The sequence below is a fragment of the Myotis nattereri genome, assembly GCF_964212035.1.
Source record: "Myotis nattereri genome assembly, chromosome: 8".
In the NCBI taxonomy this organism is placed as follows: domain Eukaryota; kingdom Metazoa; phylum Chordata; class Mammalia; order Chiroptera; family Vespertilionidae; genus Myotis; species Myotis nattereri.
Window position 1 is genome coordinate 18,693,817 of NC_138083.1, and position 20,879 is coordinate 18,714,695.

Consider the following 20,879-nt stretch of genomic DNA (forward strand, 5'->3'; position numbering starts at 1 on the left):
TGCTGCAAAATTTTTGTAATTAGTTTGTGTGTGCCATGAGATAAAAAAGGTTGAAAATTGCTGCTCTAGAGGGCTGCACTAGGCTGGCTCACATCTTATATTCATTCTTTATATCTTTGTTCAAGTATAAGATTTTTTTAAAAATCACATTACCTATTCCCTAGTAAAAAAGTCCAATGTTTCTCAATAAAAGCACAGATATCCTCTTTCCACCTGAAATAACCTTGACGTCCACTTCCTTCCAGAGACAAGTTGTACATTGCCAACATGACAACCTGAAAAACAAACCAAACAAGGACTGGGACAGAAGCATGATTAAGGGTGTTAATCTTGAGGGAGAAAATTTGTTGTTATATCCTAAATGGTAATGCTGGAGAACAGAGGGGAAAAAGGAAGGTTAATATCTTGGAATATTCTCAGTATAGAATTTTACTTTCCTTTTTGCTCTCAGATGAGTCTGACTCATCCACTTAGTTATGTGCAGTCTTTCTTTACGTGTTACATGCGCAGGGCTGATGTGTGGTTGGCTGACTATGATAAACTAGGGGCCCGGTGCACGAAATTCGTGCACTGGGTGTGTGTGTGGGGGGGGGGGGGAGTGTCCCTCAGCCCAGCCTGCCCCCTCTCACATACTGGGAGCCCTCAGGCTTTGACCCCCATCACCCTCCAATCGCAGGATAGGCCCCTTGCCCAGGCCTGACGCCTCTGACAGAGGGGACCCTCATTTCCCCCTATCACTGGTTCTGCCCCCAGCCCAGGCCTGATGCCTCTGGCCCAGGCGTCAGGCCTGGGCAGGGGACCCCCATCTCCCTCTGATCGCTTGCTCCACCCCCTGCCCAAGCCTGATGCCTCTGACCCAGGCTTCAGGCTTGGGCAAGGGGACCATCATATCCCCCCAATCCCCGGCTCCGGCCCCCGCCCAGGCCTGATGCCTCAGCAAGAGGAGTTGACCCTCATCACCCTCCGATCACCAATCACCGGATCAGCCCCTTGACCAGGCCTGAGGCCTCCGGCAGAGGTGTCAGGCCTGGGCAGGGGACCCCCAGCTCCCCGCGGTTGCAGGCTCCGCCCCTGCCCAGGCCTAATGCCTCTGGCCTAGGCATCCGGCCCGGGCAGCGGGACCCGCAGTGGCAGCGGCCCCGCGATCGTGGGCTTCGCTTTAGGCCCAGGCAAGGGACCCCTAGCTCCCAGGACTGCCAGCTTCGACTGTGCCCAGCTCCCATCGCTGGCTCCACCCCTACTTCCTGCTATCACTGGCCAGGGCAGAAAAGGCACCTGATTCTCCGATCATGGCTGGGGGGCAGGGCAAAGGCGGCCCCAGGGCCGCCTTTGCCCTGCCCCCCAGCTCTTAGCTCCCCCCTGGGTTTCCGATCACTGTCAGTGGCAGGGGGCTTCTTCCTGCTTTCCCTTTTGCCTCCCTGCATTGTGCCTACATATGCAAATTAGCCACCATCTTGTTGGCAGTTAACTGCCAATCTTAGTTGGCAGTTAATTTGCATATAGCCCTGATTAGCCAATGAAAAGGGTAGCGCCGTATGCCAATTACCATTTTTCTCTTTTATTAGTGTATATAACCACTGTCCTGGGGTGAACCCCCAGCCCAGTACCCCTCCATCCTCCACAATGCAGAACTAACAAAAGTGTTAACTACTGGCCATCATGAGGCCTCCACGTATCTACTCCAGCCAGCATCTTGACCAACAGTGCTAACTCTATTGAATATTTTGAAAATCATCCCGGCATATATATTTTCTAAGCTCTTTAGAGGGCAGAAACAAATGACTCAGAATTTCAGAGCTGAAAATAGTGTGACATACCATCTACTCAGTATTTAATCATTTTTAGCTGTGGAAACCTTTCTTCAAATGAAATCAGCAATCAACAAGGGGCAGAGACCTGAAAGGCCTGTCTGCTCTGCCCCTTCTCAAAGGGCTCACTCCCCAGAGTTCAATCTGAAAACTCCTAACCTAGAACAACCTGGTTATTTTTTTTTTTAAAATATATTTTATTGATTTTTTTACAGAGAGGAAGGGAGAGAGATAGAGAGTTAGAAACATCGATGAGAGAGAAACATCGATCAGCTGCCTCCTGCACATCTCCCACTGGGGATATGTCCGCAACCCAGGCACATGCCCCCGACCGGAATCGAACCCGGGACCCCTCAGTCCGCAGGCCGACGCTCTATCCACTGAGCCAAACCGGTTTCGGCAACAACCTGGTTATTTTACAGATAATAAATTCATGGCCCCGAATGGGGAAATATTTCCTAGGACTATAAATAACACATGCTCATTGTAAAAGACTTCAATAATAGAAAAAAGAGAAAAGAAGTACGTAAAGATCACTTTAAATCACAATCAAGAAATAATCAGCCCGGACGGCGTGGCTTAGTGGTTGAGCATCCAGGTCACGGTGGAGAGTACATGCCTGGGTTGCAGGCTCGACCCCCAGTGTGGGGCATGCAGGGGGCAGTCAATCAATGATTCTTTCATCATTGATATTTCTATCTCTCTCTCCCTCTCTTTCCTTCTCTGAAATCAATAAAAATATATTAAAAGAAATAATCACTTTTAACATTTTCAGTGACTGTCCTTTCAAACATTTCTTTTTGTGTCTACATGTAATTTTGTAATTATGTAATTTTATGTAAATGAACAAAACTATACAAGCTATTCAAAACCATGAATTCAATCTAGTAAAAATAATGACTAATTTTGGGCCAATGAAATTGAAAAGGGGAAAGAGAATCTAAAGCAGTGGTTCCCAAACTTATGTGGCCTACCGCCCCCTTTCCAGAAAAAATATTACTCAGCGCCCCCTGGAAATTAATTTTTTAAAAATTTTAATAGCAATTAAACAGAAAGATATATGTATTAATGTTTCTACCTTTTTCGTAAAATATAGTAAAGAAAGGTGTAAATTAGAAACATTGAAGTTTGAAATTATGAAACTATTTATTGAACTCAGAATAGAAAGGTAATACAAAAAAAGTTAAAACAAATGCACCTGTGGCCATCACCGCCCCCTGGATCGCTACAGCACCCACCAGGGGGCGGTAGCGCCCACTTTGGGAATCACTGATCTAAAGAGAAGAAAAAAATCCTGCCTGGCAGGTGTGGCTCAATGGCTGAGTGTGTCAACCTATGAACCAGGTGGTTACAGTTAAGACTCCCAGTCAGGGCACATATCCAGGTTGTGGGCTCAATGCCCGATAGGGGGTGTGCAGGAGGCAGCTGATTAATGATTATCTCTCATCATTGATATGCTTATCTTTCTTTCCCTCTCCCTTCTTCTCTAAAATCAATAAAAATATTTTTTTAGGATGGTGAAGACCTGGGGGGGTTTTAAGAACTGGGAGGAGGGGGGTAAAGAGGGGACAAATGGGAGACATCTGTAATACTATCAATAATGAATATATATATATTTGAAAAAAAATTTTAATCCTTAAATAATTATTTCCATAAGGAGTGTCCTGAAGCTGTAAGGAATCTAATAAAGTGCAATTCATGCCCCATCATCTGGGTCCACAGCATAACTCCCAATGGTACCACGAGAAGACTTATGCCTTATGAAAGCAATTCTGCTGTTTCCACTGAGTTTCAGTTTCTGCCATCCTTAAACTTGTAAAACTTGCAGATGGCCTAACAAATAATTAACCCCACGAACAGATTTTTCAAATTCTTTCACTGATTTTTGCATTGGGTCAACCAAAAAGCAGTAATTGTTCATGAGGAGTTACTATTTAATGGATATGGAATTTCAGTTTGGGAAGATAAGAAAATTCTGGAGGAGAAACCAAGATGGCGGCATAGGTAAACACCGGGAATTGCTGCCTCGCACAACCACTTCAAAAATACAACTCAAAGACAAAACAGACATCATCCAGAACCACAGGAAGGCTGGCTGAGTGGAAATTCTACAACTAGAAGGAGAGAGAAAAGCACACGGAGACTCAGAGGAGGTGTGGAAGTAAAGTGCAGAGGTATGGAGGCGCACATGGAAAGGGCTGGCAACTGAGGACACGGTTGTCTTTTTCAATAGGGAGGGAGTCTCAAGCTCCCGACTGCTCTGAACTCCAGTTCCAGGCGAGTCTCTGGGGACCCAGACTCATACGGTGAGAAACTGGACTGTCTGGCATCAGTTGGAACTCAAGGGCAGCTTTCTCTTAGAGGTACTTGCAGTGATTACTGGGACACTGAGACACAGGGCCTCTTAGGGTAGGACTGAGGAGCAGCCATAGCTGCTTGCTCCGCCCTGTTGATCCCCTGAGACCCTGTCCCACCCAAGCTGTGCGCAGAGGCTTTTGCATATGAAAGGCCTGGCCCTTTGCAATCTGAAAATTACCTAACAAACTGCAGCTGGGTCAGAGAGACCCAGAACTTCCAAAAGAAGGCCCAAGGCCCCACATCAGCTTGCAATGCTTCACAGCTGGGCCTCATCTGGGCACCTCCAAACCCCAAACAAAGAAGAGGAATCTGCAGATCTCTCCATAGCACCTGCTGGGTAGCCTCAGGCAGAGGCTAAATTAGCACCTCCTTAGAGATCCAAGAGCCAGTGTACCCAGTGGTCAGAGTGGGACCATCCAGATTACAACTCCTCAGACCCATAAGGGACACACTAAGGGGGCAGACTCAGTGAGCATCAAAGCCCCACTGAAGCAAGTCTTGTCCCAGAAGGGTGTCTCCAGCACAGAAGTTCTCCACTGCAGACACAGCTGATTCTCACAGCCAATTAGCCTGGAGGTCAATTCCTCCCAGTGATACCAACAACAACCAAGGCTTAACTACAAGACTGTGCACAAAGCCCACAAAGGAGTGCACCAAGAGTGTCCACCTCAGGTAATTGTGGAGGCTGAGCCACTGGGCCCTATAGGACACCTAGCACAGAAAGCCACTCTATCAACACAGGAAAGCATAAAAAATGCAGACAAAGAAACAGGTCACAAATGACAGAAATGGAGGAAAGCAAACTACTGGATACAGAGTTCAAAACCATGGTTATAAGGTTTTTCAAGAATTTTCTAGAAACTGCCAATAAATTTAGTGATACCCTCAAGAAATCTATTGAGACCCTCGAGAATATGAAAAAGGACCAACTAGAAATTAACACATTGTTTGCAGGTAGTTTTTATCGTGCGCTAACAGGTGGCGCGGGCCATTTTTGCTATTTTTTTGCACAAATGGCAACGTTCAGTAAAATTACGATAACTTTAGTTTATGTATTTATACGTTACCCGCATTCTACCACTAGTCTATAAAAAACGTATTAATACGTGTCCCGTGCTCTACTACACTGGTAGAACGTATAAATACCTAAAACATATAAATACGTTTCCCACATACAATGTGTTAACCATACACTGACTGAAATAAAGAATATTATAAAGAGTACCAACAGCAGACTAGAGGATCGCAAGAATCAAGTCAAAGATTTGAAATACGAAGAAGCAAAAAACACCCAACCGGAAAAACAAAAAGAAAAAAGAATCCAAAAATATGAAGATAGTGTAAGGAGCCTCTGGGACAACTTCAAGCGTACCAACATCTGAATTATGGGGGTACCAGAAGAAGAGCGAGAGCAAGATATTGAAAACCTATTTGAAGAAAGAATGACAGAAAACTTCCCCTACCTGGTGAAAGAAATAGACTTACAAGTCCAGGAAGTGCAGAGAACCCCAAGCAAAAGGAATCCAAAGAGGACCACACCAAGACACATCATCATTAAAATGCCAAGAGCAAAAGACAAAGAGAGAATCTTAAAAGCAGCAATAGAAAGAAAGTCAGTTACCTACAAGGGAATACCCATACGACTGTCAGCTGATTTCTCAACAGAAACTTTGCAGGCCAGAAGGGAGTGGCAAGAAATATTCAAAGTGATGAATAGCAAGAACCTACAACCAAGATTACTTTACCCAGAAAAGCTATCATTCAGAATTGAAGGTCAAATAAAGAGTTTCACAGATAAGAAAAAGCTAAAGAAGTTCATCACCACCAAACCAGTATTATATGAAATGCTGAAAGGTATCCTTTAAGAAGAGGAAGAAAAAGAAAAAGGTAAAGATACAAATTATGAACAACAAATACACATCTATCAACAAGTGAATCTTACAATCAAGTGAATAAATAATCTGATGAACAGAATGAACTGGTGATTATAATAGAATCAGGGGCATAGAAAGGGAGTGGACTGACTATTCTTGTGGGGGAAAGGGTAGAAGATGGGATAAATGGTGATGGAAGGAGACTTGACCTGGGGTGGTAACACACAATACCATACACAGATGATGTATTGTAGAACTGTACACCTGAAACCTATATAATTTTTATTAACCAATATCACCCCAATAAATTCAATTTAAAAAAAATTAGGGTAGAAGAGGGGAAAAATAGGTTGTGAGCCCCAAACTTCAGACTTGAAAGGAAAGGACTTTCTTAAATGTGAGTTGAGCCTTCCATAAGCTTCCCAATGAAGTCTTCTGCTATTTTCATTACCAGACTCCAATTCTTTGGGCAGCTGACTCAAAAACCCTTTCCTCAAAATCGGTGACTTTGGACAATAGTTAGGAAATAAATTAAAATCACAATGGCCATCCCTTTGGAAACGAAGTTGCAATCTGATAAATCAGACATACAGCAACTCCAAAAATTGGAGCAAGAAAGGAACTCGGATAAAGAGTTCGGATAAACGTATAAATACGTTTCCCACATACAATGTGTTAACCATACACTGACTGAAATAAAGAATATTATACAGAGTACCAACAGCAGACTAGAGGATCGCAAGAATCAAGTCAAAGATTTGAAATACGAAGAAGCAAAAAACACCCAACCGGAAAAACAAAAAGAAAAAAGAATCCAAAAATATGAAGATAGTGTAAGGAGCCTCTGGGACAACTTCAAGCGTACCAACATCTGAATTATGGGGGTGCCATAATTCAGATGTGGGAGATGCGGGAAGAGACTGGACAAAAATCGTGCACCTATGGATGAGGACATTGGGGGTGGGGGGGTAAGGGCAGAGGGTTGGGTGGGAACCGGGTGGAGGGGAGCTATGGGGGGAAAAAAGAGGAACAACTGTAATAATCTGAACAATAAAGATTTAATTAAAAAAAAAGGAAAATTCTGGAAATGGATAGTGGTGATGGTTGCCAAACAATGTGAATATACTTCATACCACTGAATTGTACACTTAAAAATGCTTAAAACTTTAAACGTTTACGCTATGTATATATTACCTCAATTTTTAAAAGTTACTGTTCAAGAAATACTTTAAGGAAAGAATGAAGTGAACTTCTGGCCGCTCTCAGACTCCCAGAGTAACCCAGAAACAGTATTCACTGTTAATCTCAGTGGTAAATACAGAAGTATCTATTAATTTACTTACTTCTGATACTATTTTTTTTAATATATGAAACATTTCATGACTTTAAAAAGTTAAAATTCACATACTTACTTGAAAACAACTTTTATCTATTATCACAATATTTTCTGAGGAAACTACAAATTCAATATATAAAGGACATAGTTTTCCTCCTGTCCTGGAATTTATAATCTAAAAGAATGAATCCCAGTTCAATTTTCTGCTCTCCCACTCTCAGACCAAGCTAGCCCTGTGAATCAGTGCGTCCCAGGGCCTAACCCAGGGCTGGCACAGCCACAGCAGGCACTTCAGAAGCATCTTGAAAAACCGACATGGTCTCTTTCTTTACCTGCAAGGTAAGGATAACTGTCCAGGACAAGAATGTAAAAAATACACTCTCCTTCCCAAGCACATGATAAAATTTCTCCTGCATTTCAAACTGTTGTTCAGAAGCCACCAAAGAGGAGGGCAGGAGAGAGAAAGAGGGCATGGGAGAAAGAGGCCTTTTAGTCAGGAGACCAGACTTCTTTACTGTTGGTATTTTGTTATACAAGCAAGCATTTCTATTTATTCCTTTGATAAATCAACAAATACAAAGTTTAAGATTTAAAAAAACACAGAGAAATTCACATTCCAATATATCTATAACCAGTATTTGGTGGCATCAATGGAATCTACTCAAGATCAACTGAGTCTCTTTCAGCTCTTTAATGAGACTGAGTTTTTAAGATGCAACAGAAACACTGATCAGTAGCTTGCCAAGAACCAGATGTGTCTGACCTAAGTTATGATTTAATCAGACCAGTATTATCTACCATCAATGTGTCTTTGGAAGTAAAAATAATTTTCAAGGGATGTTAGTTTGACTAAATGTGCAAACTGAGCCAATATTACATATTCTGAGCAACACAATAAAAAACTACTTTTTCTTTTAAAAAGAACCTTCACAGAAAACTCACATTCTTGAAAATAACAAAAATACATATATTTGCTCTTCCATATTATAGCTTTTGAAAAGCTACCTGCAGGCAAACGCAAATCTGCCTACATATGCACACATCAGAATAACCTATTAATATTAACCTGACCTTGGATAGAGGCAGATCTCATGTATGCTTCGAGAAAAATAATGGAATTACAATATTCATGAAACTATATCCTCAATACAAACTTCATTTTCTACTCAAACATTTTCAGACAAGTCAAAGACTCACTCTCTCCATTCAGCACTGACAGATTTCATGACGAGCTATCTAATAAAGCTCTGATAACTAAGACATCTAAGGCTGTTAAAGCAACTACAATTTACAAGGAACACCTGAAGTGGCCTAGATGGTATAATCTACAATTTTTCTCATTACCCTGTTCATTTCCTTCACAGCAAAAAAGTGCTATGGGTAACTAACTTATTTGTCTGCTTACAATCTAAAATAAATGTCTATAATGTCACACCAGGGGCAGGGTTTATAGCTGTCTTGTTCATCACAGTAGTTTCCACGCACTCAAAATTTGTTGAATCAATAAACATAAAATTGAATATGCATAATTCATTCATTTTTAGAGCTTAAAGACTATATGTACATTGTGCCTACTATAGATATACTAGTATTAATTTAAAAACAAACCAAAAAATTAATATAGCCAAAGATCAATAAAAAGCTATTATGCAGACTATATAGTTGGATTATGGTATTGGTACTGAAGATGGTTAAAAGTAGACATAGGGCCCTGGCCGGGTGGCTGTTGACTGGAGTGCTGTCCTGGGCACCAAAAGATTGTGGGTTCAATTCCCGGTCAGGGCACATACCTAGATTGTGTGGGTTTGATCGCCAGTTAAGATGCAGGAGGCAACAGATTGATGATTCTCTCTCTCCCTTCCTGTCTAAATTAATAGGGTGAGGATTTTTTAAAAAGCAGACATAAGTATTCATCAAACAAAAAATATTCATATAGGTTTGCATTCAAATGCAGACAAGTGGATTATGTTGGTTTCTGCAATCAACCATGTCTTCCAAATTTATTTCCTATGTGGCCATCTTTACAATTTTTAAAATGGTTTCATTGTTCAAGAAAAGGCTGCCAGAAAAATGTGACCCTCATTTTCAATTAAAATCAAAATTTAGTATTATAGATAAAAATGATATCGTGTGTGAAGTTTTTAAGAATCTCAAACCCAATTCACTAAGTTAGCAGTGAGTCCCGTCCAAGAACTCCTTTCTCCACACATTCAATATATAATTTTGATGGGGAAATAAAAAGTGACCCTCCAAACAGCTCAAAATCTCATATAAGTTCCTCTTTTAGTAGATATTCCAATAAATTCCTTGGAGGACCAACCTCCTGAATTCTATAGGAAGAGCCTTTACTCACTTGCTGCCATGTTAGCTTCAGCCTTTCATACTGCTCCTTGCCATCTTCTGAGCAATCGGAACAAGTAAACCTAAAGAAATTATCACCCTTAAGGTAACTGAGCTGTTCCCTCAGCTGACCTAGGAGAAAAACAAAAAAGTATATCATAGGTTTATCTAAGAAGAGGGGTAACTCAAAGGTTTAATTCATTTAGCAACCAGATTTTAAGTTTCCCATACTATTTTTCCTTTATTTCAGCCAGTTCATGATAGAAGGAGGCAGGGAAGGGAATAGAGAAGATTTTTATTCTTCCAACATCAGTGTATTCCCATGAAGATCATTGGTTCCCAACTTTTAAAAGAAAGATATTGGAAAAAGCAGTTACTATTGCTCACTGGATTTTCCAACTGTTAACATTCCAGACTCCTACACGTCTCTTCACACACTCTTTCAAAAAAATACCTTAGCTCCCACCGAGTATCAGGCACTGGGCTAGGAACTGGGAATACTATGCCCAAGACAGGCATAGTAACTGCTCTCAGGGGAAACATGAGGAAATAGGTAATCACAACAGCACAGTGGTTCTCCATCCTCACTGTACATCAGAATGGTTTTGTTTTAATGTCTTGGCTTACCCCACATGAAATAAATCAATCTCTGAAGTGGAGCCGGGGTCTGCATTTTTTAAAGTGACACATGCTCTGGAAGACATGAAAACCACTGCAGTATAAGGGCAATGTGAGGGCACATAAAAGGGATGCCCGGCCCATATTGGGAAGATAGGAGAGCTAGAAAAAGTGGGTTCTATAGGATGACTAGAATTAGCCAGAGGAAGAGAGGTGCTTGTGTGTATGGGGGAAGGGCATGGAGGCTAGAGATGAATATTCCAGAAAGAAAATTAAAATGTGCTTAGTCCCAGGGATGAGAGAGACTTGTTTGTAGAGAATTAAAAGCTCACCCTAACAGCAAAGGTCTGTTTATGTGTGAGGATAATAGGATACTAGAGAGAGAGGCTAAAGAAGTTAGCAGGGGCATAATCATAAAGGGCAGGTTAAGATGTATACCGTCAGGACAAGGAGAAAGCCACTGAGATTTTCAGGCAGGACCCTGAATTAATAAGCAGAAAGAGACACCGCACAAACAAAAACTACCTATAATGAAGTCTAGATTTGTTTTCTGTAAAAAGTTATGTGTTAGTAGTAACTATTAATCTGAAAAGTTGAATCTTCGGCAAAAACATTTCCACATACCAGAAAATAACCCACTTCACAATTACCTAGTTACAAATTCTATTACACAAAGAATTCCTCTAGTCTAGTGCGTACGTCTTTACTAGTCTCTGCCTAACAGGAAAACCCTGTTGTGGTAAGACTCATGATGACTGGCAAAGCATATCTTCCTTGAAAACTAGGAAGCTAGCAGGTGAAAAGACTGAGTTGAAAAATTAAAGTATCAGGGGAGCATGTGTGTGTATCTATCTCTTGCCAGCAGATCACAGAGGCCAACAAGAGAAAACAAGAATGATCCTAGGAAAAAAGAGCACAAAACACTTTAATCTGCTAATTCTGGCTTTACTTCAGCCTACCATAGCAGGAATTTTCCATGTAAGTTAAATACTAAGAGTAATTTTTATGAACTTGAACTTTAATTCTACACTGGGCCCCAAAGTCTTAACATAGCCTTATTAGAAAAATCTGGCTAATTTTTTAAAGTAACACAGGATATCCAATTTTCTAGTCTTTATTGGGTTACCATCAAAAATTTTATTTTAACAATGTGATAAATATCAACAGCAATCTTTGTAAGTATAAATGTGTCTGTTTTATATAAATTTGTAGTTAATCAACTAAACTAAAAATATAATAATTATCTTTTTATTTAGGTCTATTTTACATTCTTTTTTTCCCCCATGGGTTAGAAAAACAAACACATAGAAACTGACAGATCAAAGGAATCGAGAAGCTCCTTACTGGCTGGTATCCATTTTTGGCATTTGTCACAGAAGTAGGACAGCTGCTCCTCCATCCAGGACACATCTCCTTCATCACTGTTGAGGGAATCCCCACTCTGATCATGAGACAAGTCCACTGATGCCTGGTCCTCCGATTCAACAATCAGGAGAGTCTCCCCCTCCACTTCACCCTCCTCCAGTCCTTCTGAGGTAGAGGTTCTTGTCGCTTCATCATCATGGCGACTTATCAAACTACCTAGGTGGATGTTACTATCCATCTCTTCTTTCTCAGAGGGTCAGAAGTGCTTTCATAACAATCCTAAGCTCTGACCAAGCTTAAAGAGGCCTTTATCAGGATTACACAAACAAAAACTCTTCAGGAGAGTGTCTGCCCTATTCTCTACTCAGATATAATGAACTTTTAAAGTAATAATTTAGTATAATTCATTGTCCTTTTCCTTGAGATTAAAAGGACAGTGACCAAAAAAGGTTGAAAATCTTACTAAGCTACTCTCCATCAACACACTCACATGCACATACACATTCAACACTATCTGTCCCATCAATATTTCACATTCATTTCAAGTCATGTTATTTGAGATCCTTTGCCAATAACATCTTCTCTCTTTCGGCTTCAAGTTGTTCAGTCAAAAGAATCTGTTCTCCCAAAAGACGAATGTTTTCTTTTTTCCGATTTTGCCTCTCAATGTCTCTGATCACTCCGTCACGAAGCCTCTAAAAATGTAAGAAACAGATTTCAGTAGCACCCTGAACAGGTGGTTCCCATCCTTGTTACATTCAAAACCAAATAACAGTGTTACCAAAATACACTTAAAACTTTCATGATGCCAAATATCCAACTACTCCTTTAACTTTCTCTATAAATGTAAAATGTAATAAAGAAACCATCAAATTAATCTGGGAGTATGCTATAACGTTATCACTTAAATGACTATTGACCATATTTTAAGAAATTGCTGAAGACTGAGTATAGAAAATTTAAATGGAAATAACAATTAAAAAAGAAAAACTGTCACTATGTTGAATTTTAAAACTTTTAATTGATATTTGACACTTAAAATATTTGATAAGAATTATTACAGTAACTCTGTGAACTACTTCCCTGTGAGCAATTTTCCTAGCTAAGTAAACATCAAAGAAAAAAAAAAGATTGCTAAAATATGAACAAGCTATAAGGTAGATGCAAAAAAGTAAAAAACCCAGCTTCTAGTATACAAAGAGAAAAAGTAAAAATTATACAGAATTACTAATCAATTACGTAACAGAGAGAGAAGGAAAAAAAATAGAATGCTACTATCAGAGGAAAAATTAAAGGCCCATCAATGGTAGTTACTTTGATAAGCACTAAAGAACATGGATCTGGCACCAAAGATGAGACTTTTTAAAGCATCAATCCAGTCATGACTAATAAATAACATTTTATAGTCACAGGTCACAAAATGCTCTAATAAGTTTCTAATAGCAGCCTTGTGAGGCAGAATTAATGGGGAAGGTGCAGGGGTCTGAATGTTTTTTTTTTTCATTATTATGATGTCTATTTAAGAGACTTTCACCAAGTATCTACTTGCTGGACCTCGAGGCCTAGAGCTTCATTCCCTATTATGAGGAGTAGAGAGTCCTAAGACTAATAATTCAACTGAAAACCAACTTTCTTGATCCCTGAACCCTTGGCAAGACCTCCAGAGACAGAAATGCAAGTGCTCATTCCACTCCTCCCTCCCCAATTCTTCCAATCCTGTGCTCCTCACACCACACCACCCCCAAAGCTCACACCTTCCACTGTAATCCCTCCACAACTGTCTGAGATCCTACCCTTTTCAGAGACTTGAGTACATGCTTAGGATCTTGCTCTCGAATCCATCATTTGCTATCTTCCTCCAAGTTTCAATGTGCTGACCGCCTCCCACATCTTTCCTGTGAGGTCCACTTAACTACCTTACCAACCACCTCACTTACTAACCACTAAGGCTTCTCCACTATTCCAATTCTAACACCTAGAACTCTGGCTCCTCACGTAAGTACTGCTTGTTTTTGTGTGTGTGTGTGTGTGTGTGTGTGTGTGTGTGTGTGTGTGTGTTAAAATATATTTTTTATTGATTTTTTTACAGAGAGGAAGGGAGAGGAATAGAGAGTTAGAAACATCGACCAGCTGCCTCCTGCACACTCCCCACCGGGTATGTGCCCGCAACCAAGGCACATGCCCTTGACCGGAATCGAACCTGGGACCCTTGAGTCCGCAGGCCGATGCTCTATCCATTGAGTCAAACTGGTCAGGGCAGTACTACTTGTTTTGCAGGGTTCCCACGAGGATGAAAGATCTATATAATAAAAGGGTAATATGCAAATTGACTTTAACAGCAGAATGACTGTGAATGACTGGTCACTATGATACACACTGACTACCAGGGGGCAGATGCTCAATGCAGGAGCTGTCCCCTGGTGGTCAGTGCGCTCCCACAGGGGGAGCTCTGCTCAGCCACAAGCCAGGCTGATGGCTGCCAGCACAGTGGTGGTGGTGGGAGCCTCTCCTGCCTCCTCAGCAGCACTAAGGATGTCCGACTGCAACTTAGGTCTGCTCCCCGCTGGTAAGTGGACATCCCCCAAGGGCTCCCGGGCTGCCAGAGGGATGTCTGACTGCCAGCTTGGGCCCTATCCCCCAGGGAGCGGGCCTAAGCCAGCAGGTGGACATCTTCCTAGGGGTCCCAGACTGCAAGAGGGCAAAGGCCGGGCTGAGGAACCCCCCCCTCACCCTCCCGAGTACACAAATTTTTGTGCACCGGGCCTCTAGTAATGTATATAAAATGCTTGGTACAGTGCCTGGTATGTAGTAGACAGTCAAGAAACAATAGTCATTATTTATTTCTTGCTTCCTTGAACCTTCTTACATATCCACCATGTCAATCATTTGGCTAACTCTTCCCCACTGCTAGAAAGTAAGCCCACATGAATAATTGGACGTAAGATAAGATAAACACAGGTTATTCTGGTCAATCTTTTCTTCATCTCTAACTTCCAAATACCTAAATCTACCTGTTCTTCCACTCTAGCAGGCAGCCAGGGTTTCTTAACCCTGGCTGCCTGCTAGAATCCTCTGGGTCACTTTTATTCCTTTTTAAATATTATTTTTGTTGATTTCAGAGAGAAAGGGAGGAGAAAGAGATAAACATGAACGATGAGAGAGAATCATGATTGGCTGCCTTTTGCAGGCCCCCTACTGGGGACTGAGCCCAAAACCCCTGCATGTGCCCTTGACCGGATCAAACCCAGGACCCTTCAGTCCGAAGGCTGACGCTCTATCCACTGAGCCAAACAGGCTAGGACTGGGTCGCTTTTAAAACATACTTAAGCCCAGCTGGTGTGGCTTGGTGGCTGAGTTTCAATCCAGATCAGGGCACTTGCTCGGGGGTTTTGGGCTCCATCCACAGTGTGGGGCGTGCAGGAGGCAGCCGATCAATGATTCTCTCTCATCACTGATGTTTCTATCTCGCTCCCCCTCTTCCTTCCTCTGTAAAATCAATAAACAAAACATATCTAAGCAGAATCCCCATCCCCAAGAGATTCTGATTTAATAGGCCTGGAGTAGGGCCCAGCCTCAGCTGCATTGTAAGAACTTTCCAGGAACATCGGGTGTGTGGCTAGGTTTCAGAACCAAGCCCTAATAATCCAGCCCTACCTGACACTGAAATTCCCTGTTCACTGACCTCCGAGCTATATCTGACACACTCTACTCCCTCTCAATTTTTCTTGGGATCACCATCTTCTTCCTTCTTGGGAGGAAGATTCCTGCCTCTATTACAAAAGCTACCCCTTTAGAACCCCAAATCTCTAGTCTCTTCCATGCCCTTTCATCATTAATCACCCCATTCCCTCCTCCACACAATTCTTGTATCTTCACAGGCTTCCCCTCCTCTGATTTCCGTGGATTGTGAACCCGGAGGACATAGCCCTCATCTGCTTCATATCTGAATACCGAGCACACAGCACAGTCCAACGCAAGCAGTGACTTTACTATTGATGCGGGTCATTGCTTTCACCCCCGGCAAACTAGGCTCTACCAACACCCGCGCCCAGGTGTCCTCTGAGAGTTCACCAACCCCCTAGTTCCGGTTCCCACACTCAACATGCAGCGCTGTTTTCAATCAGTTAGTCTGTCTCAGGGGCGGCTTTGCTTCCTTATCTTTGTTTCCCAGAAGTTCCTGGCGATCAGTCATTAAGCCTTTACTAACTTGAATAAGAAAGAAAGAATGAGCAGAGAGACACAGAATGGTCGGTCAGGCCAGTGATCAGCAAGTCAGGGTATTATTTCTAGGGATGTAAGTACCAAAAAAAAGAAAATTTGGAGGCTGGCATCGTTAACGTTCACAGAATCTAGTTTTCATGGAGATCAACCTAGAACTTGTGTGTGTGTGTGTGTGTGTGTGTGTATGTATACACATACACACATACATACATACATACATATACATACATCTCCCATGGACACAGACAATAGTGAAGCGAAGGCCGGGGGCGGGGGGGGGGGGCAGGGACGGGCTAGAAGGGGTCAATAGGGGAGAAAAGGGACACGTGTATTGCTTTCAACAATAAGGATAAAAAAAACCCAACAGAACATACAAGCATCTCACCGAATTACCTAGGCCAAAGGCACGAAGGCGGATGCGGGAATGCTTCTTTATCGTGGGATAAAGTCTTATTAGCATTTAAACACCGCAGGACCAACCGCGGGCCCGGGGGTGGAGAGAGGCCATACATAACCTGCTGAGCGCACCCCAAGGAAACGCCTCCCCTCCTCCACCTCCTGCGGCCCCAGTGACATTCTGAAAGGTCGTGTCTTTCAGTGGCTGCCGGCTGGCGGCCACTAGGAAACGGGGCCGCTCTCCACCCCACGGGCGTGCGTTCGCGGAGCCAAACTTCAGCGCCGAGGGCCGGGCTCCCAGGCGCCCGCGGGCGGGAGGGTGGCCGGGACCACGAGGGCGCACGCGGCCGGGGGGGGGGGGGGAGTGGGGGGCGGGGGGCTGCAGCGCCCCGGGCCGAGCCCGCGACGCGTGGGTGAGTGTGCGGGTGCCGGGCCGCGCCGCCGCGGGGGCGAGGACGGGAGAGAAGGAAAGACCAGGACCAGCGGGAAACCACGCGGGGAGACCCCCAAGGCCGCCGCCGCCGCCGGGCCCGGAAGAGACCGTCACGTGACACCGACCTGCCGGTCCTGCCGCTGGTTCAGATGCACGCCGACCACGGTGGCCGCCGTCAGCACCACCGAGAGGCCCAGCACCAGCTTCGAGCTCCTCGACATCCCCGCGCTGGGCGCCCCCTCCCACCACGCGAGGGCCAGGGCGCCGCCGAGCATGCGTCGCCGCCAGTGCGAGCCAGACCCGACCCCTGGAGCGCAGATCCCCAGCCACTGCGATGCCGGCCGCCGCCGCCAGGCGCGAGCAATCGAGAGCCGAGCGGCTCCGCGGCAGTGGGACTGCGGGTGGGGCCTGGGGAACCGAGGGATGTTCTCTCTACCCTACAGGCGGCCGGGTTAAAGCACTCCCAATTCAAATTCTAAATTAGAGCCCCCAAAACAGATCCAGAGACAGGGAAGCATCGATCAGACTGTCAAACCTCAGAGGGAAGGTAGGGGAGGGTGGGGTGTTAAGGGGGAGAGAGCCACCAAAGGACTTGTATGCATGCATATGAGCCTAACCAGTGGACACAGACAGCAGGGAGGTGAGGGCATGAGTTGGCGGGGGGGGGGGGGGGGGGGGGGGGGGGGGGAGCGGGCAGGTTGGGGAAGGTAATGGGGGGATGAGGACAAATATGTAATACCTTAATATCAATAAAGAAATTAAAATGTAAATAAATAAATTAGAGCCCCAGCACCTCGCCGGAGTGAGTTGGAGGGTTCCATGCCTGCACCTCTTCATTGTATCACTTTCTCACCACCACCCCCCGCCACCACCCGCGGCGATGCTGACCCAGGTGCTTTGCTCAATAGCAGCTTCACCACACTCAGCCCTCATTGTCCCTTTGGCGGGGCAGGTGCCACCAGGAGATGGAGTTTTGCTAGTTAAATGTAGACACCTTGACGCTGTGGGGCGGCTGGTCAGGGTCTGATTTTTCTTAAAATCGTAGTCTTCTGGCTAAAGAGCCTGCTGACTGGGCAGCGACACCTCCTTGCCCCCTGATATGAAAAGAGCTGGTTACCTCCTTGCCCAGGTAATCCTTAAGAGATCACTTAGACACCCTGAGCTTCAGTTCCCGCCATTTATACAACAGGATTCCTGAGCCCACATCACTAGAAACATAAATGATGGAATGAAGGAGTGCTTCGAGAATAGCTGAAGGTTCTGCCCAAGGTGCAGAAAGACGTTTGGCTTTCTAATGAAGAGGCATTGTCATTAAATATTCTTTCTTACCAGAATTCACAGAGAACAAACTTTTCCTAAGGAAACAACTTTGGATGATATTAATTTGGCCTCGGCCTTAACCTCACCAAGGGCTTCTTTGACATTCATTTCTGTAGCGCTTTACTATTCCAGCCTAAGTTACGCAAGTGTAAATGGCATGAGTGATACTGCTCTGAAGAAATGTAATACAATAAAACGAAATAATAAAAAGGTTGAAAATATCCTTTCAAGTGTCATTTTGTTCACAACATATTTCTCAGCTGGAGGAATGTACCATTGAATTGGAAAACAGGAGTCTTGCCCTAATTGGCCTTGAAGTTAGAAGCAATTTAATTCAGGGTGTATTTGCATATTTCTGTGAAGAAAAAAAACTATTAGACTACTTTTAATTGTAGTCTACTACAATTAGACTACTTTTATATTGTCTTCTCCAGATATTGCTTCCCAATAAACCATCAACATGTCCTTAGACTGTAGCCCAGAGAGTTAGATGGTCTTTCATCCTGTCATCACTAATTTTCAACGTCTTCTTAAAATATTTGTTACTATACTTTTGAAAGATCCTTTAAATGTTAACAGTGTCAAATTAAATGATGGATTGTGTGTTTAAATATTTATAAGCCTGAGAAGGATGTATTGTATGATTATTGTCACATAAATTGCTAGGTTGTGAGAGAAGACTGCATGCCATCAAACACTGAAACCACGTGTTTTTGTTGTGTGTTTTTTTTCATTAACATGATTTCCATTTAGTCTAAGTGTATTTTTAAGTGTGTGCAGTGTGTTTTAACAAAAACAGTTTTCTGGGACAACTTGAAGAGTTTCTAGTAATGAATACAAGTCCAGACTTGCTAATTGACTTTTTATTTTTTCCAACAAACTTTGACTGAATGTGCCAGGAGCAGTTAATCCAAGGTTCCCCCATCCCCACGCCATCCCTCACGCAGCTTAATTTCTGCAAGAAAGACAGAGTGGCATATCAAATAATCACAATTTAAAAAGCAGTTTAAAGTAGGAATGGTTATGGACTGCATGTTTGTGTGTCTGACCCCTCCTCCCTCCCTATTCTTACGTTGAAAACATAACCTCCTATGGCATGGTATTGGGAGGAAAAGCCTCTAGTAGGAAATTAGGTTTAGGTGAGATTATGAGGGTAGAGCCCATGATGGGATTACTGTCCTTATAAGAAGAGAAAGACACTAGAGCGCGAGCTATCTCTCTACCATGTAAGGACGCGGCAAGAAGGTGGTCATCAGCAAACCAGGAAGAGGGCCCTCACTAGAACCTAACCATACCAGCACCTGATCTCTGACTTCCCAGCCTCAACGCTGTGAGAAATAAACTTCTGTAGTTTAATCTACTCAGTTTATGGTATTTTTTGTCATAGCAGCCACAGCTGAGACAACAATGAACTGTTCCCCCAAAGTGTGGGTGTAGGTCTACTGCTCTAGAGTCAGTATCACCCAACACAGAAGATTCAAGACCAAGTGCTCTGTCAGAATCTTCCAGCAACTCTCCTACAGGAACCAGGTGCTGTCTGCTCTTAAATTCCTCTCTCTCTCTCTCTCTCTCTCTCTCTCTCTCTCTCTCTCTCTCTCTCTCAGATGGTAACCCATCTCTAATGCTGATTAAATGGAAAAAATCCTGCTTAACCATCGGAGACTCTGGGTGAGAGGTGCTACTGAAATAATCACAGATATATGTACAGGTGAAACTTCCACTACAAGGTCTAAGGCTTAAATTTGAAGCCAACTCACCCACAGGGAGGGTAAAAAACATGACCTCATGACATTAGCAACCATTTAGCACCTTCAGGCACACATTTGGCAGCTGTTTATGCTTTGGCTAGCATCTTCCCATTTCCTACAGCCTTCAGCCCCTGCAACCACCATTCCACTCTGCTGCTATGAGTTAGACCTTTAAAAAGTATTTGTTTTTCTTTGCCTGGCTTATTTCATTTAGCATAATGTCCTCCAGCCTCATCCATGTTGTGGCAAATGGGAGGATTTCCTTCTCCTTATGGCTGAAAAATATTTCATTGGGTGTATATATCACAACTTCTTTATACATTCACCTGCTGATGAACACAGGTTATTTCTACATGTTGGATAATCTGAATGCTGCTGCAGTAAACATGGAATTGCAGATACCTTTTCAAGATCTCAATTTAGCCATGGCCAGTTTGGCTCAGTGGATAGCGCGTCCTCCTGCGGACTGAAAGGTTCCAGGTTTGATTCCGGTCAAGGGCATGTACCTTGGTTATGGGCACATCCCCAGTGGGGGGTGTGCAGGAGGCAGCTGATAGATGTTTCTCTCTCATCAATGTTTCTAACTGTCTATCCCTCTCCCTTCCTCTCTGTAAAAAATCAATAAAATATATATTTTTTAAAAAGAGATCCCAATTTAATCTCCGTTGGTTATATACCCAGGGATTGCTGAATCATAAGGTAGTTCTATTTTTAATTTTTTGAGAAACTTCTGTACTGTTTTTCATAGTGGCTATGTCAATTTGTATTTACAGTGAACCAATTTATAGCTCACTAAGGGTTCCCTTTTCTCCACATCCTTATCCCCTGTCTTTTTGTTGTTGTTGTTAATCCTCACCCAAGGATATTTTTCCACTGATTTTTTTTTTTTTAGAGAGAGTGGAATGGAGAGGAGAGACAGAGAAACATTGATGTGAGAGAGATACATTGATTGGTTGCCCCCTGCACGCACCCAGACTAGGGCAGGGATTGAACCTGCAACTGAGGTAAGTGCCCTTGACCGGAATCAAACCTGACCCTTCAGTTCATGGGCGGAAGCTTTAT

General features: G+C 43.2%; 2 protein-coding genes across 2 annotated transcripts in view; both read right to left on the reverse strand.

Annotated features, from left to right (window-relative positions):
* The window catches only part of KAT14 (lysine acetyltransferase 14), a gene marked incomplete at its 5' end in the record, with an annotated part of 34,750 nt that extends 22,813 nt beyond the window's left edge, over nucleotides 1-11,937 (reverse strand). The window contains 3 exons of the mRNA XM_081097225.1: nucleotides 154-275; nucleotides 9,730-9,848; nucleotides 11,679-11,937. Of these exons, the coding sequence (XP_080953351.1) occupies nucleotides 154-275; nucleotides 9,730-9,848; nucleotides 11,679-11,937 (500 nt within the window). The remainder of the gene's footprint in view (nucleotides 1-153; nucleotides 276-9,729; nucleotides 9,849-11,678) is intronic.
* On the reverse strand, nucleotides 11,434-17,052 carry PET117 (PET117 cytochrome c oxidase chaperone). The gene is made up of 2 exons (XM_081097226.1): nucleotides 16,875-17,052; nucleotides 11,434-12,394 (listed from the first exon to the last, which is right to left on the reverse strand). Exons 1-2 carry the CDS (start codon nucleotides 17,022-17,024, stop codon nucleotides 12,251-12,253), a joined length of 294 nt encoding a protein of 97 aa, XP_080953352.1. The 5' UTR covers nucleotides 17,025-17,052; the 3' UTR covers nucleotides 11,434-12,250.
* Nucleotides 17,053-20,879: the final 3,827 nt, after the last annotated feature.